A 13,727-nucleotide genomic window follows, 5' to 3' on the forward strand; every position below is an offset into this window, starting at 1 on the left:
CTTTAAAAACATCCCAAATCAAGTCATTACACACAGTAGGAGCTGTTCCTAAACCATTTGCGTCTTGCTGTTTATCAAGGTCTCGCTTAGAGAAATAGGTTTCCACAGTAACTGAATAATATGGTTATCGTGTCACCTTTGCTAACTCCAAACTGTTTATTTGCATGCTGCATGTGCACGTAAACAAACATTTGTTCAGTAATTTGCTAAATTGCTCAAATTTGTCATCTGTTTAATGCAAAAGGACACATTTTAGTATCCTCTGACACTTCTGGGAATGTGTTTTAATGGATTGCGATAGATAATATCCATGGTAAAACAAACACCAAACGCGTTTACCACAATCATTAATGTTTAATTGAATAATTCTGGATATTATGATTATTTTGTAAACAGTTATTGGAAATTGCACTCTAATGTCCTGCATACATCGGAAAGGAATGCATTTTCCCTCATTTCGTCAGTATCAAATACATTATTTGAAATGAATGATTAATATAATATTTTGATTTATTTATTGACATTATATATATATATATATATATATATATATATATATATATATATATATGTATGTATATGTATGTGTGTGTGTATGTATGTTTATTTTTTAAATGATTTATTTATTTATATGAATTTTCACCCCTCACTCCTTGGTAGCAGCATTAACAGTTTTGTCCACAGGGTGTTGCTGTGTCTCTGAGATTTACCTCGTCTAAGACATTTGAAATAAGGCTCAAAATACTGCCATGTCATGCTGCATCCATAAGGACATTGTAGCACAGAGAATGCTGGATAGTTTGTTGTGACCATCTGTTGTTTTTGAATTTCTCAATCCCTACATTGAAGGGCAACATCTGGCCCCACTGATACTTTTACCTGCTTGTTATAGAAGATTTTATGAGGGACAGAGAGCTTGATGGTGGGAGGATAAAAAAAATCTGGTAGTTTTGATTAAGACCAAAAGCTCATGAGGAGCACAGTGACACGAGTAATGCCGAATGCCTCTTTTATCTCCTCAGAGCTGCTCTCTATGCCGCCAGTAAAGAGATTTTCTGTGTCGTATGCCAGGCATCCGACTAATGGTATGTTTGGAGTCCATGTTTTTTTTTGTTGACACTCTCCTGCATGTCCTCTGCCGTTGCTTTCAACATAGCGTTCGTAATGTAGCACCGTTTGTGATTTTTGTTTAATTCTTTTCATAAATTAGGGAGGCTTTTCTTCACCTTTCCTTTTGAATTCACAAGACACACCCTGCTTAAATCATTCCTCCTTCTGATTGGCTAGATGCATGGGTTGTGTACCGAATATATCTCTCGATATATTGTTGTTTGTGTGACCACATTTCATGTAGATCCACTTCATTTAGAAATGGTTAACCCTTTCACCACCATTACTGCTTTAATGATCACATAACTTATGGATTACTTTAAGTGCAAAAATCTTAATTGCAAAAAAAAAAAAGAAGACCTATTATGCTTTTTTACTTTTTCAACTTTCTTTAGTGTTTAATGTTCTATTTGAGTATGAAAAAGGTCAAAAGTCACTCTAAAGGGAGTTTTTCCTCTATATCAGTGCGCACTGTTGCCTCGATTGTTGGTTCGAGTCACAATATTCCTCATTTAAATAAATTACAGCCCAAGGCATACACAAAGAGGGGGGGCGGGGGCCTGGTTGAGTCGCGTTTAGTAGTTTGTTGAAACTCGCGGTAATGGTAAGATGTGTGACATTTCCAAAATGAGCTCTAAGCAGTTGACCAATCACAACACACTGATCCAGCCGACCAATCAGAGCACATTGCGCTTTTCGGAAGGAGGGGCTTCATAGACACTGAAACCAAACAGAGCGTTTCTGACAGACTGGGAATAGAGGTGCAGCAACAATGTACAATATGTGAAAACAATGACACCTATTCTAGTAGACCCCAAAAACATAAACAAGACTTTGAAAAGGGTGTAATATGGCCTCTTTAAAATATCAAAACATTCTTAAAAAGAAAAAAATCTTAATCTTTTTTTTTTGAGATCTTGAGTATATGAATACATTTTCAGAGAATATACATTGTTGTTTTTTCTTTTTTTAATTTATGGTTAAAAACAATATACAGTATTCTCTGAAAACTAATTTTAATATCTTTAGTTTTGCTTTTCAATTAAATGTGTCTCATTTTAAGGATATTTATATATTTTAACTAAAACAAGACAAATATATATATATTTTGCAGTGTTCAAATATATTTATTGTAATTTGGATACAGTGATCAAATAACTTTGCATGCTGATCATAGTTGCTAATGGGGGTGAGGGTTAACATCTTTTCTTTATTTTTTTTTACTTGATTCATTATCTTGATTGCAATGACATTTATGAAGATTATGTTTGTTTTTTAACAAACCAGAATGTTGTATGTGGGTCATTATATTTGCATGTTCTTTCTTATTGATTGTTTCTTATCCTGTTTATCTTGTCAAGAAGAAGCTGGCATTTATGTGTCAAAGCTTCAGTTAGTGTTTACAAGCATTTGATGTTTGCTTAGTTTTGCCTTTTGAGATACAGTATGTTTAAGATGATCATTACACTCATTCCAAGTTTGCTCATCAAACAAGTCTGTTGCTGATGGACTGAGCCCTTATAAAATGTAGCAAATGTTTAGCACTAGACTTTTTTTTAGCCTTTTTCTCTGTCATTTTTGAATGTTTGTGTCTCTGTAGGGAATCTAGTTCAGTTGGGTTTTGGTGAGGTTAAATTTGAAGTATTTTTTTCAACACAGTACAGCCCAGCGAACAGTTGAAGTCATCAAACACAGCTCATTTCATGTGACAGTTTAACACTGCTTGAGGGAAACACATTTTGGTCACAAATCTGAAAGCCCAGAGATGCATCCGTGTGTTCCCTATCAACACGTGTCAGTAATTTTTCCAGTCTTTTAACATATTTGACAAGACTGAGGAAGATTGTCTATTGACATGCTGTCAGCACAAATGAAAAATCCAGTTTTTCCACTGATATAGTGTTAGCAGTGCATTAGGACTAGGTTTTGAATTGTGATTTATAGTAGAGTTGCAGGCTGTAATGGATGATGCAGTTGAACTTGTTGGCCTACTGTCCGATTTAATGTGAAAAAAATGTAGGGCTGGCCCATTTAAGCAGGGGATCAAGTCAGTAAAATCACTAAATAAACACAATCAGATGCGGCCTGCTAACCTGAGAAATAAAGCACAGTCACCCAGGATCCAGAATTTCTGTGACTTCAATGCGAAATTGTGAACTTTCGACTACCTAAGCGTGTTGCTTTTTTGATGTCAGTCATTTTATTTATTGTCAATTGTGTAATTTTATTGAATTACTATTTATATAATTAGGTAACACTTTATTTTACAGTGCCATTGTTACATAATATGTTACATGTACACTCACCTAAAGGATTATTAGGAACACCATACTAATACTGTGTTTGACCCCCTTTCGCCTTCAGAACTGCCTTAATTCTACGTGGCATTGATTCAACAAGGTGCTGAAAGCATTCTTTAGAAATGTTGGCCCATATTGATAGGATAGCATCTTGCAGTTGATGGAGATTTGTGGGATGCACATCCAGGGCACGAAGCTCCCGTTCCACCACATCCCAAAGATGCTCTATTGGGTTGAGATATGGTGACTGTGGGGGCCATTTTAGTACAGTGAACTCATTGTTATGTTCAAGAAACCAATTTGAAATGATTCGAGCTTTGTGACATGGTACATTATCCTGCTGGAAGTAGCCATCAGAGGATGGGTACATGGTGGTCATAAAGGGATGGACATGGTCAGAAACAATGCTCAGGTAGGCCGTGGCATTTAAACAATGCCCAATTGGCACTAAGGGGCCTAAAGTGTGCCAAGAAAACATCCCCCACACCATTACACCACCACCACCAGCCTGCACAGTGGTAACAAGGCATGATGGATCCATGTTCTCATTCTGTTTACGCCAAATTCTGACTCTACCATCTGAATGTCTCAACAGAAATCGAGACTCATCAGACCAGGCAACATTTTTCCAGTCTTCAACTGTCCAATTTTGGTGAGCTCGTGCAAATTGTAGCCTCTTTTTCCTATTTGTAGTGGAGATGAGTGTTACCCGGTGGGGTCTTCTGCTGTTGTAGCCCATCCGCCTCAAGGTTGTGCGTGTTGTGGCTTCACAAATGCTTTGCTGCATACCTCGGTTGTAACGAGTGGTTATTTCAGTCAAAGTTGCTCTTCTATCAGCTTGAATCAGTCGGCCCATTCTCCTCTGACCTCTAGCATCAACAAGGCATTTTCGCCCACAGGACTTCTGCATACTGGATGTTTTTCCCTTTTCACACCATTCTTTGTAAACCCTAGAAACGGTTGTGCGTGAAAATCCCAGTAACTGAGCAGATTGTGAAATACTCAGACTGGCCCGTCTGGCACCAACAACCATGCCACGCTCAAAATTGCTTAAATCACCTTTCTTTCCCATTCTGACATTCAGTTTGGAGTTCAGGAGATTGTCTTGACCAGGACCACACCCCTAAATGCATTGAAGCAACTGCCATGTGATTGGTTGATTAGATAATTGCATGAATTCCTTATAATCCTTTAGGTGAGTGTATTTACTATAGTAATAACTACAAATTAAGCATAGTTACATGCAACTGACCCTAATCCAAACCAAATCCTAACCCTATAGTCAAGTCAAGTCAAGTCATTTTCATTTATATAGCGCTTTTAACAATGTAGATTGTCTCAAAGCAGCTTTACAGAGATAAATGTATAATTTAACGTAAGATTGTTTTGGCTTTATAGCGGTTCTTTAATAAAGTTATTTTCCAGCTAAAGTTAGTTTTGTAGTAACTTACTAAAGTTACTATAGTAAGTACACGTAGTTACTTAATATTACTCAATACTTAAATGTATAATTATAGTGTTACAAAGACAACTTAAAATAAAGGGAAACCTATAATTATTATATTTGATATCAATAGAATTTTGCACTTTTATTTATTTATTGTTATTTAATTTATTATTAATTTTGAAATTTATAGTGTTTATGTGATCAATTGTAATTTAGGTACCATTTGGCACTGTTGATGTCACTTAATTTAACTCATTAATTTAGTAATTTATTAAATTACTATTTATATAATTATTAGTATTTTAGCATTTTGCACTATTGATGTAATTTATTTTATATATTATTATTTATATAATTATTAATAATTGTAATTTGTGATCATTAGCATTTTGCACTGTTAATGCCAGTTTTTATTACAAATTATTGTAATTTCATTATTTATGTAAATAATAGTATTTATTTTTAATTGGAAATATTATGTAATTTATTTGGACTGTTTTTCAGTCTAAAAACAGATGAAGTATATCCATTAGATAATACAGAGGCAATAGTTTGTGTTATATGCATGTTGTGTAAGTGCATGGAAAATTAGCTTCAGGTCAAGATTATCGCTGCTTGTTGCAGATGACTTTGGAAGTACAACAAACTTCAGGAGTTTTTGCATGCTATGTGAAACATATTTAAATGTTTAATTCAAATAGAAATGGCATAAGTTGAACATGTTGATAATGCGGAGAGCTTCGCCCAATCTCCAGGCTGTGTTCGGAGGCTTTGCGTCTTACATGGACTTTAATTGCACTCGGACTGCCTCTGAAAATAGGTCCTGACAAAACAAAAAACATTTATTTCAGGTCATCAATTACACGTTGCTGAGTCACTCCTATAAAAACATCTCAGCAGGGGTTAAGGCAGTGGATTCTCATTCCAGTGCCTCTCCTTTCTCTCTCTTCCTCCTCCAACTGTCATCCTTTTGTTCCCTCTCAACCTGCTGTGTTTAGTTCCCTCCTCAATCCCCGAAGCCTTCGCTTCCCTACGGCCCACACCATCCCTCCTCCATCTCTGCCACATCTTTGCTTACCTCATCCCTCTCCCTCCTACTCTCCCTCCTCTTCCTCCTGTTACCATCAATTATTCTGCTTATGAATCTGACTCCCCATCTTCAATAATTAATTATAAAATTAACATTTTTAAAGATTTTATTAAATTGAAACATTGAATTTATTTAGAATTATTGTTGAAATTAATGTTACTTTTCTACTTTCCATCTATCTATCTATCTATCTATCTATCTATCTATCTATCTGTCTATCTGTCTATCTGTCTATCTATCTATCTATCTATCTATCTATCTATCTATCTATCTCTCTATCTATCTCTCTATCTATCTCTCTATCTATCTGTCTATCTGTCTATCTGTCTATCTGTCTATCTATCTGTCTGTCTGTCTTGTCTGTCTGTCTGTCTATCTGTCTATCTGTCTATCTATCTGTCTATCTATCTGTCTGTCTATCTATCTATCTATCTATCTATCTATCTGTCTGTCTGTCTGTCTATCTGTCTGTCTGTCTGTCTGTCTGTCTATCTATCTATCTATCTGTCTATCTATCTATCTGTCTATCTATCTGTCTATCTATCTGTCTATCTATCTGTCTGTCTGTCTGAAAATAATGGTACTTTTAAAAACTATCTCTACCTTCAAATTTCCATCTTCCCAGAATTCCTGTTTTTAAAGTGTTTTTTTTCTTTCTTTATTCCTTCAAGTATTACAAATGAATAATACTGACATTATTCTTTACCTTCTCTCTTCTCTACCTTCTCAAAATTCCTGTCTTTGCCATTTTATTAAAATTACAGTATCACTTTATTTACTTATAACATTAAACAAAAAACGGTACTCTTTACCTTCCTACGGTACCATGGAGATGGGAAAAAATATGAGAAAACTATTTTTTTGTTTGCTTATTTATTAATTTATTCCTTCATTGTAAGTAAGTAAGTAAGTAAGTAAAGTTTATTTATAGAGCGCTTTTCACAGATACAATCACAAAGTGCTTTACAAAGTGCAATCATACCAATAAAACTTACAATTATACAATTTAAATTAAAAGGTAATAAAACCCAGTCAACTAAAAGCTTGTTGAAATAACAGTGTCTTTAGTTGCTTTTTAAAAGAATCGACAGAGTCGGCCACACGGAGGGACAGGGGCAGGGCATTCCATAGTCTGGGTGCTACAACCTGAAAGGACCGGTCACCCCGGGTTTTATAGCGAGTCTTTGGGACCAATAAAAGACTCTGGCCTGAGGATCGAAGGGCACGGCCTGGGGAGTAGGGGAGCAACAAATCAGCAATATATTGTGGGGACTGACCATTTAAAGCTCTAAAAGTTAAAACTAATATTTTAAAATCAATTCGAAATTTAATGGGTAGCCAGTGTAGGGAAGATAAAATGGGTGTGATGTGTGTCCTTCTGCTAGATCCTGTTAAAAGCCTTGCCACAGCATTTTGAACCATTTGAAGACGAATTAAAGCAGATTTGTTGAAATAAGTAAAAAGAGAGTTACAATAATCTAAACGTGACGAAATAAAAGCATGGATAACCATCTCAAGATCAGAATCCGATAAAATTGACCTCAATTTAGCAATATTTCTTAGATGATAAAAACAATTTCTGACCAGAAGTCTAGAATGGTAGTCCAAAGACATTGACTGGTCAAACCAGACGCCAAGATTTCTGAGACTCGACTGGACAGATGAGCTCAGAGAACCAAGGTGTTGGAGGATTAATGGGATTTTGTTATCTGGGGCAACAATTAAGGTTTCAGTCTTTTCTGAATTTAATTGGAGAAAGTTACTAGCAAGCCACGATTTTCTCATTAATTTCTCATTAATGAGAAATTAATAATACTTTCAAAAATGAACACTATTCTTTACCTTCTCTCTTCTCCTCTACCTTCCCAGAATTCCCACGCCTGGACTTTTTTAAATTCTAGTATAAATAAATAAAAATATATATTTATTTACTAATAATTATTTTTGCTTTTATAAATGCAAATGACAAATTAAAAGTACTATTCAAAACTAACACGATTCTTTACCTTCCCACCTCTCCTCTACCTTCCCAGAATTCCTCTCTCCAGACATTTGTTGTTAACCTTCACCGCTTGCATCCTTTCAGTCTTTCATCTTTCTCTCCCTCAGCGCTCTTAGATGAGCATCAGGTGGTAAAGCTGTTAGCTGGGCTCTCTGCTGACCACCTACACCACTGCTCCTCCCACCTGCTCTGTGCTGGCCACAAACCCCCAGAATGCCTCTCTGGTCAGCCCTTTAGTCATTTGCTCAGTCATTCCTCCGCTTCTGGTCTCAGTCCGTTTTTGATGTGAACGTGCAGCAAAGTGTGAGGCTTCAGCTTATGCCATAGCATAAGCTGTCTCTGCTCTGCTCTTTTATCTGACTTCTTGCTTTTCTTCACTCAGTGGCCTTTCTTTCTGCTGTATAACACCTCATAACCTCTGTTCCTCTTTTCTTACCGCATGCATGTACATATGGCTCGATGAATGTGAAGACCGCTTGCTTATGTTGACATCTGCATAGAGTAAGTACAATGCTCTTATGAAGCCATCTTGCACCTTTTTACACATTTTTTTGAGTAGGCCTACTTACCATTTCCCAAAACAGAAAAAAGAATTAGGCACAAGAGGCCTGAAATTGGTAAAAGTAATGTAAATGCCTTCAGTGCTGTTTTGCAATTATGAAGTGGTAAAACATGAATTATGATTCAACACTGATGTTCAATATGAAATTTTGCTTATTTTATTAATCCTGCTCATAAAATAGTTAATTAACACATGTATTATTATACAATTATAAGGTTTTAATGCTCTCTCTCTCTCTCTCTCTCTCTCTCTCTCTCTCTCTCTCTATGTATATGGCATTTTTTAAAGAAATTAATACTTTTATTCAGCAAGGACAAATTGAGGTCAGGAAGTGAAATAAAAGAAATGTTTAATGTTACAAAAGATTTGTAGGATACTAAAGACTGGAATAATGGCTGCTGAAAATTCAGCTTTGCATAACAGGAATAAATTACATTTTAAACTGTATTCAAATAGAAAGCAGTTAATATATATAATTAACGTGTAAGGAACAGGAATGTGCATCACTTATTTGCTTTTGCATCATTCTAAGGTTTTGTATTTTAATTGAAGATTCATAGTGTTCTGGTTCGTCTGGAGTAAAAATAGCAGAGTAGTCAAACTGTTTTTATTGCCTGTAGATGTTGCCATACGCGGTGTACAAACAGCATGACTAGATTTGCTATGCAAAAACAAATCAGCCTGACACAATTGATTCCTTCCTCGGAAACACAAAATGATTCGCTCATAAATCGGGACTGATTCGTTCACGAATTCAACTCACTGACTGAATGATCCGCTTGCTGAAGTTCTCAAGTTAACAGTTCACTGGAGGACACCGTTCAGTCTGATAACCAACCATTGTAAAGGACAGACAAGAATTAAGTGCACCCAGCTTAAGAGATAACAATATGCAAATCTCCTTTATCATATGAAGTGCTGAATTAAACTGCCTCTAGGTTGAGTATGTTCTTTTTTGTCATAATTAAACTGGGAAAAAGTGCCACTTAAATATTAAGCGTTTTCTTTATCATCATCTAGTTACATTACTGCTAACCTAAACACATTAGCATACAAAGAAGTAATTAAACTCGTTTCAATCTACTGTATTAGTGTCATTTAAACCATTTTTTTGGTTAGTTCAACATGTAAAGCTCCTAATTGGTTTATTAGTCTGTGCAGCAGTCCATTCTAATTCTTTCCGCATACGAGATGCCAAACACTTTCTTAGTAGACCAAAGTTCTAGAACTTGTTTTAATTTCCCTCCAATTATTTTTGAAGATTCTAATGTGTCCAAAACCAACAACATGGTAGAATGCAATTTCAGTTGCATCATGGTGCTGTTGTTCCATCTTTGAGATTTTGGGCTGCAATTGTCCCCTAAAAACAGTTCTGGTTACCCAATGACTAAATGGTGTTGGGTTGAGTTTGTGTGGCCATAAAGTGCTTGTAGGTCACATGAGGTTGGCTTGATTGTCTTGTGTACAAGAGCTCAAAGAGTGTTTGTGGGATATCTGTAATGATGGCTGCCACTGAATTTGGAATCTGCTGCAGGGTTTGAAGGTTGCTCCCTGGTGCCCTCCATCTATCCACTGGAGACACTGCACAACTCGCTGTCCCTCAAGCAGGTGGACGAGTTCCTCACGGCGCTGTGCAAGAACGGGAGTCAGGCACAATTCAAGAGGCTCAAATGTAAGTGGACGGATACATTCATGTTTATTATTACACTTGGTAATCATGAAATCTAATTTAAACGAGGATGCTGATCACTTTTACATAAACTATAAATAATTTACACTAAATGGACACCAAACACATTGAAACATTTTAAATGGCCCCCTAAATCTAAAATGGGCCTTTACATTTAGCTATATGCACTTTTTTAAATGTTTTTGAAAGAAGTCTCTTATGTCCACCATAGGGTTGCATCATCAGGCTTCATTAATTTGATCAAAATTACATTGAAAACTGTTATATTGTGAAATATTATTACAATTTAAAATAGCTATTTCCTTTTGTAATATATTTTGAAATGTAATTATTTCTGTGATGCAAAGCTGAATTTTCAGCATAATTACTCCAGTCTTTGGAATCATGATCCTTCAGAAATCATTCTAATATGCTGATTTGCCGCTGAAGAAAGATTTCGGTAACACTTTAAAGTAAGGTTTCATTAGTTAACAACTTTATTTAACAAGAACTAAGACTTCTACAGCAACAATACTTCTTAAACAAACAATGAACAGTTTTATTTTGATTAACTAACATTAACAACGATTAATAAATGTATTGCTCATTTTTAGTTAATGTACTAATGTTAACAAATGAGACCTTATTGTAAAGTGGACCAACATTTCTTAATATTATCAATGTTGAAAATAGTTGTGCTGCTTAATATTTTTGTGGAAACTATGATAGAATCCCATTCAAGAGTTTGGCCCTTGGGAAGCGCCCTAACCTTCCCCCTGTTATGGCACCCCTGACAAAGATCCTTTTCTTTTCTCTTTAGCTCTGTCTGCCATGTTTGAGTCACACTCCCAGCCATCCATAGATGTTGATAGTCAGGAGACCTCAGTGTCCACCCCAGTCCAGCTGAACCAACCGGCTGCAAAACCCATCTGGTGTGAGTATACCTCGCTTTACCATGATATATATCAACGTACCGCCGTCTCATAACCGTCCTCCACTGTATGTTTTTTAGTAGGGGAAGGAACTTTGAGGGGACTTTGAATGTAGACGAAATGTGAAACCCTGTATTTGCTGCAAAAAGTAGTCATCGAGTTTATTCTATTTTATAACTCCGCCATTTAGATGATTACCGTTGGCTTTTAATGCCGCAGAGTTTCCCCGGAGAGTTTAGTGATTTATGTTCAGTCTGGGCTTTAGCAGCAGCTTTCAGTAAAAATCTAGGTTGCGTTAGTCACTGCTATGTCTGCCTCTTTGTAACCCATTTACTATAATATCATTGTTTGTGAAAGCAGGTCCAGGAACATGCTGGAAGACAAATATATCTCTTAGATTAATAGTGTAATTGTTCTGTTTTTGGTTACATAACATTAGTTCCATGAGGATTTTTATGTAGGGCACTTCAGCAGGATATCGGTTATATAAATGCGGTCATGTGAATGATGATTGATGAGACGAATACTTAGAATCTGCCAGCAGGTTCTGTTTTTTTTTTTTTTTTTTTTTTGATTCATTTTGAGTGTGCTTTAAAGGGGTCATATGATGCTTTTTAATGTTTTCTTTTTTGTTTTGGTGTGTAATGTATCTGTTTGTGCATGTATAAGATTGCAAATTTACAAAGCTCACAAACGCTTTGATCCAAGTCCAGATATTACTACCTCAAACGTCCAAGTCGCAATGTGAAATATTTGCATGATGCCGCAAATAGAGAAGACAAGGCTTCAGTGAATTGTAGTTTTGTCATGTCGCGGATACGCTGTGTTTGAATTAAGGTGAGGATCGTTACATTTCCGACACATGCTTGAGGTGTTTGGCCAATCACAATGCACTGGGTCAGCTGGCCAATCAGAGCACTCTGAGCTTTTCAGAAGGAGGGGCTTTGTAGAAATCAGGGTGTTTCGGACAGACTGGGAATATAGGAGCGGCAATAAAATACAGTTGGCAAACATTAAAGCATGTTAACATTCTATAATGAAAACCTATAATCTATAATGAGTACCAAGTGGAATTGCAAAAAAGATCAACTTTATTTTTTAATAAAAAAAATTTACTGTATTTTTTATCAAATAAATGCAGCCTTTATGAGCATAAGAGCACAACCCCAAACTTTCCAATAGAAGTGTATAAATATATGTTTTAATGTTTTGTTCGAATTTTGCTAATTCATTCACTAAAATATGTTTTTTGATTTAAAATTAGATGTAATTTTATTAAAATGAATAAATATGATACAACACAAATAAATTGAAAGGATATTTTGTTCAAAAGACAAAACTACAAATAAAACATTTTGTAAAAATCAGTTGTCCCCTAAAAGAATTTTAAAAAATTGTCTTTGGACCAGTTTGGTTTAGATTTCTTGCTTCCAGTACTGTAAAGCCGGTTAGCACACAGGACTAGGCACCGAACACAGGATGCATCATTCTGTACTTTCATGCTTAAGTTCAAGGTGGCAAAATCAGTGAATCTAATCACCATACAGCAGTGGTTCTCAATTCCAGTCCTCGGGACCCCTTGCGCTGCACATTTTGTACAGTGAGGAAAATAAGTATTTGAACACCCTGCTATTTTGCAAGTTCTCCCACTTGGAAATCATGGAGGGGTCTGAAATTGTCATCGTAGGTGCATGTCCACTGTGAGAGACATAATCTAAAAAAAAAAATCCAGAAATCACAATATATGATTTTTTAACTATTTATTTGTATGATACAGCTGCAAATAAGTATTTGACCACCTGTCTATCAGCTAGAATTCTGACCCTCAAAGACCTGTTAGTCTGCCTTTAAAATGTCCACCTCCACTCCATTTATTATCCTAAATTAGATGCACCTGTTTGAGGTCGTTAGCTGCATAAAGACACCTGTCCACCCCATACAATCAGTAAGAATCCAACTACTAACATGGCCAAGACCAAAGAGCTGTCCAAAGACACTAGAGACAAAATTGTACACCTCCACAAGGCTGGAAAGGGCTACGGGGAAATTGCCAAGCAGCTTGGTGAAAAAAGGTCCACTGTTGGAGCAATCATTAGAAAATGGAAGAAGCTAAACATGACTGTCAATCTCCCTCGGACTGGGGCTCCATGCAAGATCTCACCTCGTGGGGTCTCAATGATCCTAAGAAAGGTGAGAAATCAGCCCAGAACTACACGGGAGGAGCTGGTCAATGACCTGAAAAGAGCTGGGACCACCGTTTCCAAGGTTACTGTTGGTAATACACTAAGACGTCATGGTTTGAAATCATGCATGGCACGGAAGGTTCCCCTGCTTAAACCAGCACATGTCAAGGCCCGTCTTAAGTTTGCCAGTGACCATTTGGATGATCCAGAGGAGTCATAGGAGAAAGTCATGTGGTCAGATGAGACCAAAATAGAACTTTTTCGTCATAATTCCACTAAACGTGTTTGGAGGAAGAAGAATGATGAGTACCATCCCAAGAACACCATCCCTACTGTGAAGCATGGGGGTGGTAGCATCATGCTTTGGGGGTGTTTTTCTGCACATGGGACAGGGTGACTGCACTGTATTAAGGAGAGGATGACCGGGGCCAT

The 13,727-nt window shown here is 36.4% G+C and overlaps 1 protein-coding gene across 6 annotated transcripts in view; it reads left to right on the plus strand.

Moving 5' to 3' along the window:
• The window catches only part of ppip5k1b (diphosphoinositol pentakisphosphate kinase 1b), a 38,140-nt gene that overhangs the window by 22,491 nt on the left and 1,922 nt on the right, over window positions 1–13,727 (plus strand). For 5 of the 6 annotated variants that reach the window (XM_084397367.1, XM_084397370.1, XM_084397368.1 and 2 more), the window contains 3 exons: window positions 1,023–1,085; window positions 10,046–10,183; window positions 11,001–11,114. In XM_084397367.1, the coding sequence (XP_084253493.1) occupies window positions 1,023–1,085; window positions 10,046–10,183; window positions 11,001–11,114 (315 nt within the window). The remainder of the gene's footprint in view (window positions 1–1,022; window positions 1,086–10,045; window positions 10,184–11,000; window positions 11,115–13,727) is intronic. The other variant, XM_084397369.1, reaches the window with a different exon arrangement.

The sequence above is a fragment of the Rutilus rutilus genome, assembly GCF_951802725.1.
Source record: "Rutilus rutilus genome assembly, chromosome: 23".
In the NCBI taxonomy this organism is placed as follows: Eukaryota; Metazoa; Chordata; class Actinopteri; order Cypriniformes; family Leuciscidae; genus Rutilus; species Rutilus rutilus.